The following is a 16,834-nucleotide window of genomic DNA, read 5'->3' as shown; positions in this document are numbered from 1 at the left end:
CCTCTGCTCTCAATTGACACAATTACAGAAATAGAGATAGAGATATACCTAAAAATAGAACACCCTAATTTTATCAGTTTGAGATATTTGAGGGTATTGGGCATATCGGGGATGGGGGTTCCCAGTCGGTTAAGGGGGGTTCGCTATGAAGGTGGGTTCGCCTGAACCATAAAACCTGGCTACCGGCCTGAAATAAGACATCAAATCATAAATAAATAATACCTGAGCACAGTAGCAACTTCTGTCAGAAGTTTTCTTTTCTCTTTTGTTAAAGTTCCTTGGGCACGAAAAGCACTGACAACACCTGCATAGGCCTCTAACTCTAAACGACGCAACACTTTCTTGCAGTAATCTCTGTCCATGTCCAGTAATAGAGGCCAAACAGTCATCATGGTTCATCAATTTAAACTTCATTCAATAAATCAACACCAACAAACTAAAGAAAAACAATAAGTTTTAAAAAAAATGTTGTGTACCAGAGGGATTCACTGAATAAAGAGTGAAAATATGTCTATGTTTTCCCAACACAATCCTCCTCTTCAAAGCTGCCCCTTCGTCACATCATTTCAAAAGACAGTTGAGACTATACAACAAACGGCAAGAGCATGCCATACAAATTCAACCCACCACTAGGCTAGTATAAGGGCAACCTTGCGAAGAGACGTGTTTGAATAGGGCCACTTTGCATAGGGAAAGTTTGAAAGGGGTGACTGTGTTGGGACGAGTTTGAAAAGAGGGAGTTTGCAAAGGGCCCGCTTGTGTTCGAATGGTGACAAATAAAATCGATAGCGTTTTATTTTAGTCCCGATAAAATCAACATTCAGTATTCTGTATGGAGTATCTTATTTCTGTCAGGCTATTTTGTATGCGCTAGATACATTTCGAAAAGACACTTTAAAGGACGCTGGAACTGATTGTAACTAATCATGGTTACCTTACCGCGCGCATGACGTGGTTAGTTTTTGTATAGGAACCAGTAGTCAGTTTTTTTTTGTCAACATAATTTTGCCTATCATAAATCTTCTAATAGTAGCCCACACTCTAATAGTAACCCCCCTTCTAATAGTAACCCACCTTATAAGTCTATCTATAATAATAACCCACTACTCTAATAGTAACCCATGGGGTTAATATTAGAGTCACAAAAACTATTGACAAAATGACATTATGAAGACTGGTCGTTTATGATGCAGCCGTATTTTGAGAATAAGGAGATAATGTTGAATAATAGCCCAGGGTTCCAATTAGAAGATTTATGGTATTCTAGGCTGTATCTCAGTTCGGGGATTACCGACAAGCGACTGGTTTACTTGTCCGTGCCACATATGATGAAGGGCTAGTGTTGCTCGAAAGCTCTGCTACTTTTTCTGGCTGTATTACCTTATCGTTTTGATTTAGCTTTTTGTTTATTTAATTTTGTATCTCCATTGAGATCCAGCCACCGATACCCACAGCATTGTCATCATTTTCAGTAATTTGCCTTCGTATTTATAAATATAAACGTAAATTCTACGTCGACTGTCTGAGAAACGTGTCAGGTATCATCATCATTTATGTACTTTTCTTAAACACCGTTCTAAACATTCGGCCCCCTAAAGGACTCAAATTTCATGTCACATCTGGTATTCCATTCGCAGATGATGACATGCATTCTCGTAGGAACGCTGTCCTTTTCAAAAATGCTTGTCAACTTAACAAATTTAAACCAAAGCGTTCGTGGAAACCTAAATACCGTTGTTTTATGAAGTAGAGTTTCTAAGACAGCTAAACAATTTCATATTACCGTAAACTTACAATGGATCCCACCCCTGAAATTGCAGATATTAAGGTAGCTAAATGTGTTTCTATGATGGTAAAAAAACACTCCATCGATCCCAAGATTGGACCTCATTTGGCACAGGTCAATCCAGTTCTAGGCAGATTTTATTTTTTACCAAAAATCCACAAAGCAGGCAATCCTGGTAAACCCATAATTTCAGGCATTGGCAATGCTACAGAGAAAATTTCTGAATATGTGGATGATTTACTTAGATCATATGTGATTGATCTGCCTTCATACATTCAGGACTCCACGGACTTTATCCGCAAAATTAACCAAATTCAAAATTTACCTAATAATACTGTTCTGGCTACATTAGATGCTTCAATGTTGTATACTAATATCCCTCACGAAGAAAGAGCCAACGCATGCATTTTAAATTACAAACGAATTCAACATTTCTTATTTTTGGCAATGACCATTACCTCCAAAATCATGACACAGCGATGGGCACAAAAATGGCGCCATCTTTTGCAAATTTATTTATGGGACAATTTGAGGCCAATTTTCTGTCCCTCCAACCTAATATACCACTTGTTTGGTTTAGATACATTGACGACATCTTCATAATCTGGACCCATGGTGAAGATAATCTGGGCTCCTTTCTTCTGAATATTAATTCAGCCCACCCAATTATCAAATTTACAGCTACTAAATCTACTAGTAGCGTTGACTTTTTGGACACTATAGTGACCATAGAGAATGGTACACTCAAAACTGACCTATTCCATAAACCCACGGATAAAAATATGTACCTACTACCTATCAGTTTGTCATCCCCGACACTGTACTAAAAACATACCATACAGTCAAGCATTACGTATCAGACTATCTGTTCTTCAGATTTAGATTTTCAGAATCGTACAGAAGAACTAACCGGACATCTTGTCTCGAAATTAAAAGAAGGAATACATCAAAACTGCAATAAAGAAAGCAAAAGATATTCCTCACTGCTAAACTCCGACGTACAAACCACGTCAGACAAATTCGACCAGAGTGCCATTGGTCACAACCTATCACCCTAGGTCCATTACGGGCTATTATTGAGAAACATATGCCCATTCTACAGTCCACAGAACGTCTCAGGACTGTTTTTCCGGATCACCCATAATGGCATTTTGTAGACCTCCCAACCTTCGTGATAGATCCAAATTTAAAATTGAAATTATAACTCTCACGACAGCCAAAATTTGGGAAGTCACCTTTGTGGCAAATCCTGCAAAGCTTGTTCATTGGTTGACTCTACTGAAAAATTTAAGAGTAACCAAACAGGCCGCATTTTTTGGATAAGACAATCAATTAATGTCTAACCAAAAACGTCATTTATCTCTTATACTGTAATATTTGTGGTAAACAGTATGTTGGAGAAACAAAAAACATGCTCCGTATGAGAATAACACAACATAGATCAGCTATCAAAACATCAAAGCTTGATCAACCTGTAGCCGAACATTTTAATTCAGCTGGTCACTCGATTGCAAATTTCAGAGTTATTACGATAGACCACGATGTCAAATGGAGCGACAACACTCGCAAAGACAAAGAAAACCACTGGGAATTACTGTACTATAACCACAAAACCTTTTGGACTTAACATTAAAAACATCCTCCCAAATCGGTAAAATTATTCCATTGACTACCGGTACCTAAATTTAAGTCTCAATATTAACCACTATTTAAGTTGTTTTTTTAAAGTTCTATTTCAAAATTGTTGATATCTACCAAGCTATCTTCTTTGTTTTCTACCATTACTTTCTCCACCCTCTATTCACCAGCTTGTGCCTCTTTTGTTTAATTTTTGTTATTCCTTTATTTTGATTTAGGTTTCGCTTTTTTTTTTTTAATCTCCATTGAGATCCAGACACCGATACCCACAGAATTGTCATTTTTTCAGGTTTTTTCGAAGCGAATTGATAAAATAATAAAATAATTTTAAATATATTATTTTTTATAAACATTTTTATTTTACTGTAATCTAATAATATCTATCTATATCCAAGAATATTTCGATTTATTCTGGGAAAATCCTTGTATCAAAAAATACAGGCCTAGGGCCTACTGTAGATCTACAGTACATAACAAACACATACCTATTGAGACTAACATTCAATAACATCACAACTAATATTAATATTTATTAAATATCAATTAAATGAAAAACGACCGAGTGTATTATAAATTATATTGAATTTTCCGTTATATTTTGTCTAGGCTTAGGCCCTATGTGTAGGCCTAACCTTACTAATCCTGCCATCCATTATAATATTAACTATTAGTATACAAGATACAAGATACAAGATAACTTTATTGTCAAAATTGTTAACAATTTCGAGATATGTTTTGTACCTGAGTAGAATAAATAATACGATGAATATAAGTATTAGCTAATAAGTATTAGCACTTGATTAGCACTGATTAGTATTTGGCCGAGTTGGCTTGAGGCCGGGATGACGTGAAGCCGAGTTGACTTGGGGCCGACTTGACTTTGGGCCGACGTGACTTTGTCCTAGACGGTTTAGGGCCGAGTTGACCTGTACCCGTACAGTGTGGTTGTCAGACGATCGGGCCCAAGACGATCAGGCCCAGAAAATGTGGTCATGATCGTCAGCATTGGGCCGATCGTCTCATGTGTTAGGAATCATGTTGGTCCTGATCGTCTCATTCGTTGGGCCTGATCGTCTTAGCGCAGGACCCGATAGTCTTGTGTTCAATATGGTAAAATTGATCACATTTTATTTTGGTTCCGATAAACATCAACATCCGGTATTCGGTATGGAGCGTCTCTGATACGCTTTTGCGGTTGTGTTCACGTTTTACTTCTGTCGGGAGTTAGGCCTATATGTTCTGGCTAGATACATTTTCGACGTTTCCCAATTTAACATTTATTGAACAATTTTTTAAACTCTGTAATTGGTTCTGGTCAATATTTGTTATGTATATATAAGGGATGAATGTTTATTTAGGCCTAATGTATATAATTTTTTTTTTCAATTCATTTTACAGGCTCTGGTTGCAACAATTAAGCTTGTGAATGTGTTCTCTTTGAAAATCATTGTAAAAATAATTAAAATAGTCTATAATAGTATTTATTACCAATGAGACGTCTTTCTATGCCTACAATACAAGGGGATATACCACAGTAAGTGTTTTAGGGTAGGCATATTATATTATAAAATAATATGTAGATTGAGAAAAGATTAATCTACCGTAGCGTATTGACAAGACAATATGGATAAAAGCATAATAAAATGGTGGGCAATTTACTATTCATTAATTAGATATACAATATTGATGTATAACGTATTTGTCTTTGCACATTTAGTGAATATATTGCAAGTTATTAGAATGTTATATGTCTGTTTGTTTCAGGTTTTGAATTGTGTTCTTATCACAGTAATTACATTCATCCGTACTGTTATTCTGTTTTATTTGCTTTCATGTGAATAAAGCATTTCTTTACAATACAAAAGGCCAAGAAAACTCATTTGTTGTCACGAGTCACGTTCTCCCACAATTTAATTAGTATAATTATAAACAATCATATTTTTACAATAACAGTAACCTGTAATAAAGTAAATTAAATACAGGGTGTCACGAAACCTAAGACCACGAAAGCTAAGACCCCCTAAGACCTAAGATCACGAAAGCTAAGACCCAACACCTAAGATTACAAATACTAAGATATACTACAGCTTAAAAACAATACTTGTTTATCCATACATAATTTTAAACACAGTAGGTTTAATTTATTACCATAAATATAATGTAATACTACCGCAAAACATAGATAAACTCACATTATTTTCGCCCGTTGAGTAAATGTATATTTTTTCTTTACAACAAACAAACTTGACGGGTTGTTTGTTGGTATATATTTACTCCATTGTGTTGGTTCAGAGGATGTTTTTCTTACGCACCTGCCTTTCTTGTATTTTGACTCCAAATTTGTTGACTAACTTTATCCTGAACACCACACTTTAAAATTAGGACTTATAAGTACTTTCTACGGTGGCCCACAACTGTCACGCACACTATAACACAGAATCACACAATTAAAGAAGGAATTACACAATTAAAGAAGGAATCACACAATTAAAGAAGAAATCGCACAATTAAAGAAGAAATCGCATATAAACAAAAGAAAGCATGAAAATATAAAACGAAATGCACAAATAAAGAAGAAACGCGCAATTAAAGAAGAGCTAAGCACAATTAAAGAAGTCCGCAACAAATTCGAAAGCTCCTCGCACAATTAAAGAAGTCCGCAAAAATTCGAAAGCTCCTCGCCCAATTAAAGAATTAATATACTAAAGTATATTAAAGTACTTCACACACAATTAAAGTACAGTAGTCCGTATGGAACGCCATTGCTGCCTCCGGCAGCAAATTTTAATTCTATTCGGCTCTTTTACCATTACGTTCGGCTCTTTTAGCATTCGGCGCATTTCTATTCGGCCCATTTACCATTTCGTTCGGTTCTTTCAGCATTCGGCGCATTTCTATTTGGCCCATTTACCATTACGTTCGGCTCTTTCAGCATTCGGCTCTTTTTTATTCGGCCCATTTACCATTACGTTCGGCTCTTTTTAATTCGGCCCTTTTTTATTCGGCTCTTTCTGCATTACGTTCGGCTCTTTTTGATTTGGCCCTTTTTTATACGGCGCAATTCAATTCTAACCTTTTACATGGGATCAAATGGAAGAAAATCAACGGCTGGAAATGAGTCTATGAAAAGTTTACAAAACATATAGATGCAGCATGTAGATTGTTGGTTGAATTAAATGAATTTGAAGGCTATTTCAATATAACTAATCATTTTATTGACATGATTAATGTGTTAGTTAGAGAACTTGCAATTGTCCAACCTTATTGACCATTTTGAGAGAGAAAAGGTTTGATTCATGGCCTAGGCTAGCTAGGCCTAGCCTAGTGTCAGCCTAACATTTAATAATAATAATTTACCCTTTCTCTCTAAAAATTTGTTAAAAGATGAATTAATTTTAGGTTATTCAACACATCTTTAATCGGTTGGCTACTCATGGTTGGCGCCATGATGATCAAATGTTTGTAAACTTTTCATAGACTCATTTCCAGTCATTGATTTTCTTCCATTTGACCCCATGTCAAAGGTTAGATTTTAATTGCGCCATATAAAAAAATGCCGATTTAAAAAGAGCCCAACGTAATGCAGAAAGAGCCGAATAAAAAAGGGCCGAATCAAAAAGAGCCGAACGTAATGTTAAATGGGCCGAATAAAAAAGAGCCGAATGCTGAAAGAGCCGAATGTAATGGTAAATGGGCCGAATAAAAAGAGCCGAATGCTGAAAGAGCCGAACGTAATGGTAAATGGACCAAATAGAAATGCGCCGAATGCTGAAAGAGCCGAACGTAATGGTAAAAAGGCCGAATAGAAATGCGCCGAATGGTAAAAGAGCCGAACGTTATGGTAAAAGAGCCGAATAGAATTAGAGTTTGCTGCCGGAGGCAGCGATGGCGTTCCATACGGACTACGGTACTTTAATTGTGCGAGGTACTTTCGAATTTGTAGCGGACTTCTTTAATTGTGTGAGGAGCTTTCGAATTTGTTGCGAACTTCTTTAATTGTGCGAGGTACTTTCGAATTTGTTGCGGACTTCTTTAATTGTGCGAGCAGCTTTTGATTTTGTTGCGAACTTCTTTAATTGTGGGAGGAGCTTTCGAATTTGTTGCGGACTTTTTTAATTGTGCGAGGAGCTTTCGAATTTGCTGCGGACTTCTTTAATTGAGCTTAGCTGCTCTTCTTTAATTGCGCGTTTCTTCTTTATTTGTGCATTTCGTTTTATATTTTCATGCTTTCTTTTGTTTATATGCGATTCCTTCTTTAATTGTGTGATTTCTTCTTTAATTGTGTGATTTCTTCTTTATTTGTGTGAATATGATTTATATAGTGTGCGTGACAGTTGTGGGCCACCGTAACTTTCAGAAGGAGAAACACATAATAACAAATAAATAAATCCTTTAAATTGATGATTTTACAGATGTGTTTCTTTGTATACTGTAATGTAACTCCTCGAGCTCCATGCTCAATGTTTTTGTTTCTATGGAGCGCCAAAAGAGCAACAATAATAGTACAAGTATAAAAACAGAAAGAAAACGAAACAAAAAAACTTATCATGATTTTTAAATTAAAATTTATTTGCCAGTATTTATTTCTTCGTACTTGCATGATTATACTATTATCATTACAATTTTAATTTTACATTGTTCCATCCACACTGTAGATGGACTCCACAGAGTTTTCAGCCCTCTATATAATGTTTGCTCTTTTGACGTTCCATAGAAACAAAAACATTGAACATGGGGTAGGCCTACTGTACTGGGTCCACCCTGTACTGTAGGCTAGTCATTTTGTGTGCGAGAAAAACGTCTGTAAAATCATCAATTTAAAAATGTATTTGTTACTTTTTATGTGATTCTTTTTCATGAAAGTGCCAATTCTAAGGTGTGGTATTCAGAATAAATGTTTGGAGTTAAAATACAAGGCAGGTGCGAAAGATAAATATTTGTAATCTTAGTGTTGGGTCTTAGCTTTCGTGATCTTAGGTCTTAGGGGGTCTTAGCTTTCGTGGTCTTAGGTTTCGTGACACCCATTAAATACAGTATATGATTAGCATAATAAATACTCATTGTCTAAAAATATCCAGACTGTAAAATAAATAATCTACAGTAGGCCTACCTGATATAAAAACGATCACGAAATGTATAATGATCATGAAAATGTATTTACTGCGGCAAATACAAAATAGCGCGACGCAATAAACCCAATCAATTGAAAAAACACAACCAATATGATAAAAAAAGCATAGCTAGGCTATGGCAGGCTGGCGCGCGGCATAAAAAAATTCCAAAAGTTGGTTTTACTGAGACCAAAATAAAACGCGACAGATTTGGGCCCAATCGTCTTATTTGTTGGGCCCATGGTCTTAAAGTGTGGGCCTGATCGTCCGTGGTTCCTGATCGTCTGTTCCCCCGTACACAGTGCAGTGTGGTTCTTTTGGGGGTAACGGGACGATTCGGCCCTGAGACGATTCGGCCCGGGACGATTCGGCCCGGGACTATTCGACCCGGGACTATTCAGCCCTGAGACGATTCGGCCCACTTAAATTTATTGACTTTGGTTGACAAGAATTTTAATTAATGTATCTTTTTTTTCTTTAGGCCTATTCATTTTATAAGCAAACAAAACACCAAATTCCCCGGAAAAAACTTGACTAAACTTATACAAAACGATACCGTTTGTAAACACGACAGTATCAGAATAATTATTTACATTTAAATACATAATTTAATTGCTTAGTTCAAACACCTTTGAAAACTTGATAAAAACTGAAAAAAAAACTGAACAACATTATAATTAACAATCATTGGTTTTGTCTGAATGTGGACGAATAGTCCCGGGCCGAATAGTCTCAGGGCCGAATCGTCCTGGAACCCTTTTGTTTGGGCCCCACTCTGTATGTTGCTGCATTAGCAGCATCGCGTAAGCGGTGGCTGTGTATAATAGTGCAATCATACAATACCTGCCCTGGCGGATGAAGAATAAATAAATGTTTTGGAGATCCAATGTTTTATTTGTCAGCATAGGGCTATGCCTGTTTGCAAAATGTTTGATAAATTGGCCTAATACATATACTATACTGTTCTTAATAATTGTACTAGGCCTAGGCCTAGGCTATATACGATGTACAACAACCATCTTTTGGTGGTAGCAATTGATACATGACCGGACCGCAAGTAAAATACGATCCATATGATGACGTAACTAGATATAGGCATATCATGCGTTCCCCGCCGCGCCACCCCGAAGGTAGCGGGACAGAGAGATGTAATAAGCCGAAGGCTAGAGGGCGTACTGAAAAGACTGAAAAGTGATTCCAACAGGACGGGGAACCAGTAAGATGGCGACCGTATATGTGTTCAAAAACATTATTTAATATAAAAAATAATAATCTAATATAATACATTAAGACCACATATTCTTATCAAAGCACAGTGAAGTTTTTATAAATATATTGTTAATCGCAATAGAATGAATAATTTCTTGGTAATCTAGCATTTTTTGTATTCCGAGAGGATCATAAATACGTTTATACTGGAACAGGCTCCCCAATTCACTCAAATCAATACAAAATAATGCAACCTTCAAAATAAAACTTAAAGAATATTTTAATAATGAACAGCTTGGAATTTCAGTTTAATTAAGTTATTTTTAATATTGTTTTTTTCATGTTATCTTGTCTTGTATGTATTTTCTTGTTTTTTTCATTTTTACTGAGTCATACTTAATGATAATTCTAGGCCCAACCACTCACTTTTCAGTCATTACGGATTGGACCCCATTGGAAATAAGTTTACTTTTTTGTCGACTTAATGGGTATATCCAGGTATTCTCTTTTATACATTGTATATTTTAACTTTTATGTATGAATATCGAATAAAATCAATCAATCATAACATGCTGCGTTGCGTTGAGTATCGTTTCTCACGCAGCAGAGATAGGCTCAACACAGGTGTGTAGTATTGCGTACTGCGTAGGACCGGGCATATCTGATTGGTCGATTGCAGCCGTCATCTTGTTGGTTCCCTCTCCATTGAGAATCACTTTTTAACTGCGATAACATTGTAGTTTGACATCCAACCTTCGGCTATATAAAATATTATTGTAGCGGGACGACTCGGCCCCAATAACCGGCTTATTACCAGTGAGATCACTCTGCGCGAGACACTATTATATGGGCGCCTCACAGGCCCGTAGCCAGGGGGGTTTTTTATGGTTCGGGCGAAACCCCCCGCCCCCCCCCCCCCCCCCCGCCCCCCCCCCCCCTTTACAGCGAACCCCCCTTAACCGACTGCGAACCCCCATCCCCGACATGCCCAATACCTCACCCTCATCTCCAAAAATCCTCCAAATACGTGCCCCACAGTACAAAAAGTTGTTTGTAAATTGAAAAATTCGTAAACTTGTTCGTGAACCTTCTTCTCTGTATGAGCGTCAACTAGCGATACGTGTCTGTAAATTTCTAAAAGCTGCAAATGAATTGCCGATTTTAACTTGAAAAATAAATGTTTGGTCCCTGCATGTAACATGATATTGACGCGTCTCATAGCGAACTGGGGCACGAACGATTCGTACAAAGAACACCGCCAGACAACTGCGTACCTATAATTGTTTAGATCACTGGCAGCAGTCAGGCAGCATGCATAAAGTATATAGCCTTCCGACGTACATCAGTATTTATATGTGACTATGAAGTATAATGTATCTTAGAGGATTATAGTGAATATTAATATTTTACACTATAATATCTATGGTATCAAGTACTGTAGTTCACATTATGGCATCCGATTATTTTATTCTAGACCACCAGCCGATACGTACTAAAATGTATCAATATCACCTATTTAAATATTTATATTCCTCAACAAATTGCTGTAAATAAATATTATAGATAGAGCTAGCAAATAGCATTTGCCTTCAACCAGTGTGCTTTTTTCGGGGCTGCTCCTAGATGTACGTTCGCATTGAACTTGAACGCAAAACAAAATACGGAGTAAATGATCAAACAATCGGCGGTTCCGCACAGAGCACGCGCATCTAACATACGGCAACAAATAGTTATCGTCCTTTAAATTATCGACGTGTTTGAGAAGGAGGAAAAAAGTACGATCTTTTTGCTCATTGGTAGCATGCTGCACGAGAGTGTCTTTTCCGGCCATCTAGGGGTGTCATTTAACAAAATTCGCTTCGCATCAGGCCCCACCCCCAAGGGGGGGGGGGGGTTGACCCAAATATTTAGTGTCGGAACCACCCCTTGACAGATCCTGGCTACGGCCCTGCCTCAGATCCATATGGCTCTGGGGCGCCTATTTCAAGGGCGCCTCGCACGTGGAGTAGGGATACGAAAGTTCTTGTATATGAAATAGGCTATGATAACAGTAGAATAATATGACTGTAAAATTAAGATTTAATACGAATTAACATATAAAATGTAATGTTATCTTTATAGAAAGTGCAAATGAATCATATTTTTATGCTTTGGAATAAAAATATGTGTTTCAATTACCTGGAATTGTTTAGGCACTGGAATATCTACCATATTTAATTTTTTTTATTTTAATGTTTTTAATTTGTAACCATTATTTACATTTACTTGTTAATCATTGGACAGAGATAGATAATTTATAACCTAGCTTTAGAAACACTTCTTCATCAGAGTGAATAAATATATTCTAGTGGTAATAATAATACAATGTGTATGCCTATATAATAATCGATTACGTGTGTTTATTTCTAAATGGGAAAAGAGAATAGGTAGTATGGTATGTGTAATCAATCAATCAATCAATCAATATTTATTACAATCAATAATATTATACAAATAGTCGATAGTCAGTAGTCAGTGCAGGCCCGTAGTAGGGGGGTTTTTTGGGGTTCGGGCGAACCCCCCCCCCCCCCCCTTTTGCGCGAACCCCCCTTTTACCAGCGAACCCCCTTTGAAAAACAAAGGCCCCACTTCCAAAATCGTGCAATTAATTATCAATTATAGCAGATTTTTTGGTCATTTTACTTCTATTGACTATGTTTAAATCGATCGAATATACAGATTGTCCGATGTCAAAGTCACTGCTGAGCGTGAGATCGAGAGATTGTTGAGAGATGATGGTTATAAATATGACAGAAAAATGGACTGACCAATCGCGTGCTTCGGCCGGGCTTTTCGGAACGCACAAGATCACGTTCAGTTCAGTTCAATCTTTTTGGGGATTTTTATTTTTTTCCTGGAAATATTTTTCATTAAACCAAAGAATTTCACTGTGTAAACTTGAATAAAAATGGTGCTGAGTTAAATTGGTACGTGTACATAGGAGTAGTATATGTAGGACTTCAGGCCGTAATGTACCCCCAGGGCATATTTCATATTTCTATTGTTTAATTTCCAGGTATTGTAATAATAATTAGTGAAAGGTCACTCTTTGTACCAGACCCGAAAGGAATGTCATATCCCCAGGGTATATATTATATTTTCTATTGTCTAATTTCCTGTTATTGTAATATTAATTAGCGAAAGGTCATTCTTTGTTAGAGAAGGGGTTTGTTATTTTGGCGGGGTTTTCGTTTTGGGCCTGGGTTATATTCGTAAGTAAAGAATTTGTATTTTATAAAAATTAGTGAAAGGTTATTCTTTGTTATTGTTATTTTGACGGGGTTTTCGTTTTGGGCCTGTGTTAAATTCCTAATTAGTAAAGAATTTGTATTTTAAAAAATTAGTGAAAGGTCATTCTTTGTTAGAGAAAGGGGGTTTTTGATTAAAAGCTGTTGTAGTTTTATTTAAAATTTGTTTATAATTTAGTGTTTCAGTGTTACTTGAATAGGTATTGTTAATTAATTTCCAATCGTGTATATATTGTTTGACCACTACAAGGCTTTGAATAATCCTTAACAACTCTCGCCACTGTTATTAATTAATCCGTTTACCGACCCCCGTATTCACGGTTGAAGGCTAGATCTAATGGTCACTGTTATGGACGGAGTTTCATAATTATTAAAGAATGTCTGACCAGTCATAATAGTGTAAAGTTCATTGGAAGGTTTAAAAATAATGTAATTTGTTTTTAATTAGTGAAGGTAATTCTTTGTTTGGGGAGTACTATTGTTATTATTTTGACGATTTATCACCTTTGTTTAGTATTAATTAATCCGTCTCAGTGTTTTCGGGTGAAGGCTAAATCTATTGGTCACTATTGTGGGCGGAGCTTCCTAATTATTAAAGAACGTCTGACCAAGCGTAATCGTCTCGAGAAGGTTTATTACTGTTATTAATTAAGCTATTGGTCACTATTGTGGGCGGGGCTTCCTAATTACTAAAGAATGTCTGACCAATCGTAATCGTCGCGGGAAGGTTTTAATAACCATGTTACTTGTTTAGTTCATTATTCATTTACTAATTCTTCAAAGTTTCGGTACCAATTTTTCTTCAACGTTTTACAATGTCTCAATTCGCTTCTACCTCAACTGATTCTAACGATAGTTTTTTTATCGAGTGTCAAAGAGCTGTTGACGCTATAGTCAATCTGTCGCGTGCTAATAATTTATCTGACGATAATATCCCAGATGTGGGTTTACTAGAGGATTTTGTGTTTGGAGACCAGGACTTTGATTTACCGGTCAGTCAAAGTATTTCCGAGACCGGTAGTCTTTCTCTTACGGATATATGTGATAACGCCATAGAGATTGTTCAAGATCTGTCTGAAAGTTTAATAATTGATCACGTAGAAGTAAGTGTTTTTGTTTAATATATTTTTAACGTAATAATTTTTTTTTCATTACCGTATATAACTCGTAAAGTAGCTTGTGTAAACGAACGTGTTTCTGTGTTTACAGTACCAACGCGTTTCCTTTCTAATTTTTTTAATTTTTTTTCTTTAGTATGGTATTGGTGCACACACCAAATGTTTGAAAATGAGGGAATGTGGCGAGGATAGTGATTCTCAGGAGTCTTCGGTTATTGATGAGGTAACTATCATTTTATTTTCTTTGCTATTGTTGATGCTGTATTACATCGTTTATTTCTATTTCTTTACCGTTATACTTTTTTATTTCAGCCTGTACCGGTACAATACGGGAAAGGAGCCAACAGGAAAAGACCAAGGATAGCCGAAGAAGAAGAAGTTGACGATAATGACAGCGATGAATTGAACCTTGACGAGGTAGATTTGAGTCATTTTTGTAGTATTAACCGCTTAGCTGATAGGTTTAACCAGCGTTTTAACGCCACGGTTAGCGATTTTTCGGTTAAATTTTTTAATGTAGACCATTTAAGTTTAGAGGTGTTCCTTCCCACTCTATATAGAATTTTCGAACATGTCGTCGATAATCTTTGCATTAACGTGCATGTCGACGATATGCTTCGGATAGTTATTCAAGCTGAGGGGTTGGATACACCTATCTCTATTCCTTTTGGTCGGAGGGCCCATCTGACAGCTGATGTTATTTTTGCAGCCATCATGAAGGTCCTTCAGTCCAAAACGGATATTTTAATTAACAACAAATTTAAGTTTAACGTTCTCCATATGAGAATGCCTAGGGGTGGGGCTTATAGAAGAAACGGTATCGACAAAATGATTAATGCTAAAAGCATAATTAAGATTAAAAATGATGGTAACGAAACTATCTGCTGCGCACGCGCAATTGTCACGGGTATTTCTATGCTCGAAGATAAAATTAATAACGTTACTAGGTGGAATAACATTAGGAAGAGCTATGACCAGCAAAAGACAGCCGCCCTTCATTTACTTAGAGATTCGGGGGTTAGGGAGCAAGCTTGCGGCATCGAAGAATTAAAAAAGATGCAATCCAAATTACCAAATTATCAAATTATTGTCCTTTCTAAAGACAATTTAAATTCTGTAATTTTTAGCGGCGATTATTGTAAGAAGCAGATTTATCTTTACCATCATTCTAATCATTATGATCTTATAACGACTATGACAGGCTTTTTAAAAGTTTTTTATTTTTGTGATAGATGTTTTACAGGTTATACACACAAGTATTCTCACAAGTGTCAATACACGTGTGTACTCTGTAAGCATCACGAATGTGACCCTTCTATTAACGTATCTGTAAATAATACTGTAGAGTGTAAAGAGTGCAATAGATTTTTTAAAAACCAGCAATGTTTCACCAATCATAAAAAATCTCCTGATTCTAAAAAAGTTTCAGTATGTGACAAAATTAAAAATTGTACAACTTGTGATAGGATCATTCAAAAAGATCACAATTGTCAAAACCGTTTTTGTAGAATTTGTCGGACTTTCGTTTCATACGATCATCAATGCTACATGGAACCGGTTGTAGCCCCTAAACATGCTGAAAAAAAGTTTAAGAATCAGGAGGACCAAAAAAGGGCTGTCACTAAATATTTCTTTTTTGATTTTGAATGCACGCAAGAAACTGGCGAACACAAACCAAATTTATGCGTTCTTCAAAAAACTTGTCTTAATTGTATCGATGGTGCTAATGACTCTGCCGAGTGTGACGTGTGTGGGGAGAAATCAATGACTTTTCACGGGGAGACTGCATGCGTAGATTTCTGCAATTACATTTTTAACGAATACAAATATAATCATAACATTACGTGTATCGCTCACAACCTCCAGGGCTACGATAGTTACTTCGTGCTCGAGTACCTATACAAAAACTGTATTGTACCAGATATTATTGCACGCGGTGGTAAACCTATTTCAATTAAGGTTAAAGAAACGAGTATCCGATTCATTGATTCCCTTTCATTTCTACCCATGTCTCTATCCAAATTACCCAAAACTTTTGGCATCTCCGAGCTAAAAAAAGGTTACTTTCCTCATTATTTCAATACTTTAGAAAATAAAAATTACGTAGGTCCTTATCCCGATTCTTCCACCTATTCCCCCGATAAAATGACTGCTTCAGGCCGAGATTCATTCTTTAAATGGTATAATCAGAAAATTGTAACTAATCAAATTTTCAATCTCCAAAAAGAACTCGTCGAGTATTGCATCAGCGATGTGGATATTCTCAGAAAGTGTTGCCTTACTTTTAGGCATCTTTTTTTGAAAGTAACTACATCACCGAAAAACCCTCTACTCGGAGGCGTTGACCCCTTTTCAAATAATTTAATGACAATTGCCTCGGCGTGTAATCACGTCTTTTCTAGAAATTTTTTAAAACCATCCACCATCGCTTTATTTCCTCCATCAGGGTATCTAACAACCGTTAACCATTCTCACTCTAGCATGGAATGGTTGTGCTACGAGTCGCATAAAAGGGGGGTCTTTATCCATCATGCGAGAAATGGAGGGGAAAAAATGTTTGGGCCTTACTTTGTCGACGGCGCATGTTTAGAAAACAAAATTATTTTTGAATTTATGGGTTGTTTGTTCCACGGGTGCCAAGATTGTTATAGATCCGATTCCATTAACCCCTTCACTAACGAAACC

At 36.5% G+C, this 16,834-nt stretch overlaps 2 protein-coding genes across 2 annotated transcripts in view; one reads left to right on the top strand and one right to left on the bottom strand.

Moving 5' to 3' along the window:
* The window catches only part of LOC140048700 (BRCA2-interacting transcriptional repressor EMSY-like), a 54,289-nt gene extending 44,877 nt beyond the window's left edge, over window positions 1-9,412 (bottom strand). The window contains exons 1-2 of the mRNA XM_072093470.1: window positions 9,379-9,412; window positions 223-436 (exon numbers count right to left, since the gene is read on the bottom strand). Coding sequence (XP_071949571.1) covers window positions 223-392 — 170 coding nt within the window. The 5' untranslated portion in view covers window positions 393-436; window positions 9,379-9,412. The remainder of the gene's footprint in view (window positions 1-222; window positions 437-9,378) is intronic.
* LOC140049761 (uncharacterized) lies at window positions 834-3,026 on the top strand. The gene is made up of 2 exons (XM_072094710.1): window positions 834-2,230; window positions 2,320-3,026. The coding sequence occupies exons 1-2, from the start codon at window positions 1,796-1,798 to the stop codon at window positions 2,611-2,613; spliced, it is 729 nt and encodes a 242-aa protein (XP_071950811.1). The 5' UTR covers window positions 834-1,795; the 3' UTR covers window positions 2,614-3,026.
* Window positions 9,413-16,834: the final 7,422 nt, after the last annotated feature.

This window comes from Antedon mediterranea, chromosome 5 (assembly GCF_964355755.1).
Source record: "Antedon mediterranea chromosome 5, ecAntMedi1.1, whole genome shotgun sequence".
NCBI classification, from domain to species: Eukaryota; Metazoa; Echinodermata; class Crinoidea; order Comatulida; family Antedonidae; genus Antedon; species Antedon mediterranea.
Note: the sequence above shows the minus strand (reverse complement) of the source record. Positions and strands in the feature narration are given on the sequence as shown.

What these genes read in the sequence shown, in the direction of transcription:
- LOC140049761 (XM_072094710.1), top strand. Translation starts at nt 1,796, where the DNA reads ATGGATCCCACCCCTGAAATTGCAGATATTAAGGTAGCTAAATGTGTT. An exon ending in TTCAACATTTCTTATTTTTG is followed by an intron (nt 2,231 to 2,319) that starts GCAATGACCATT and finishes GGACAATTTGAG; the next exon opens with GCCAATTTTCTGTCCCTCCA.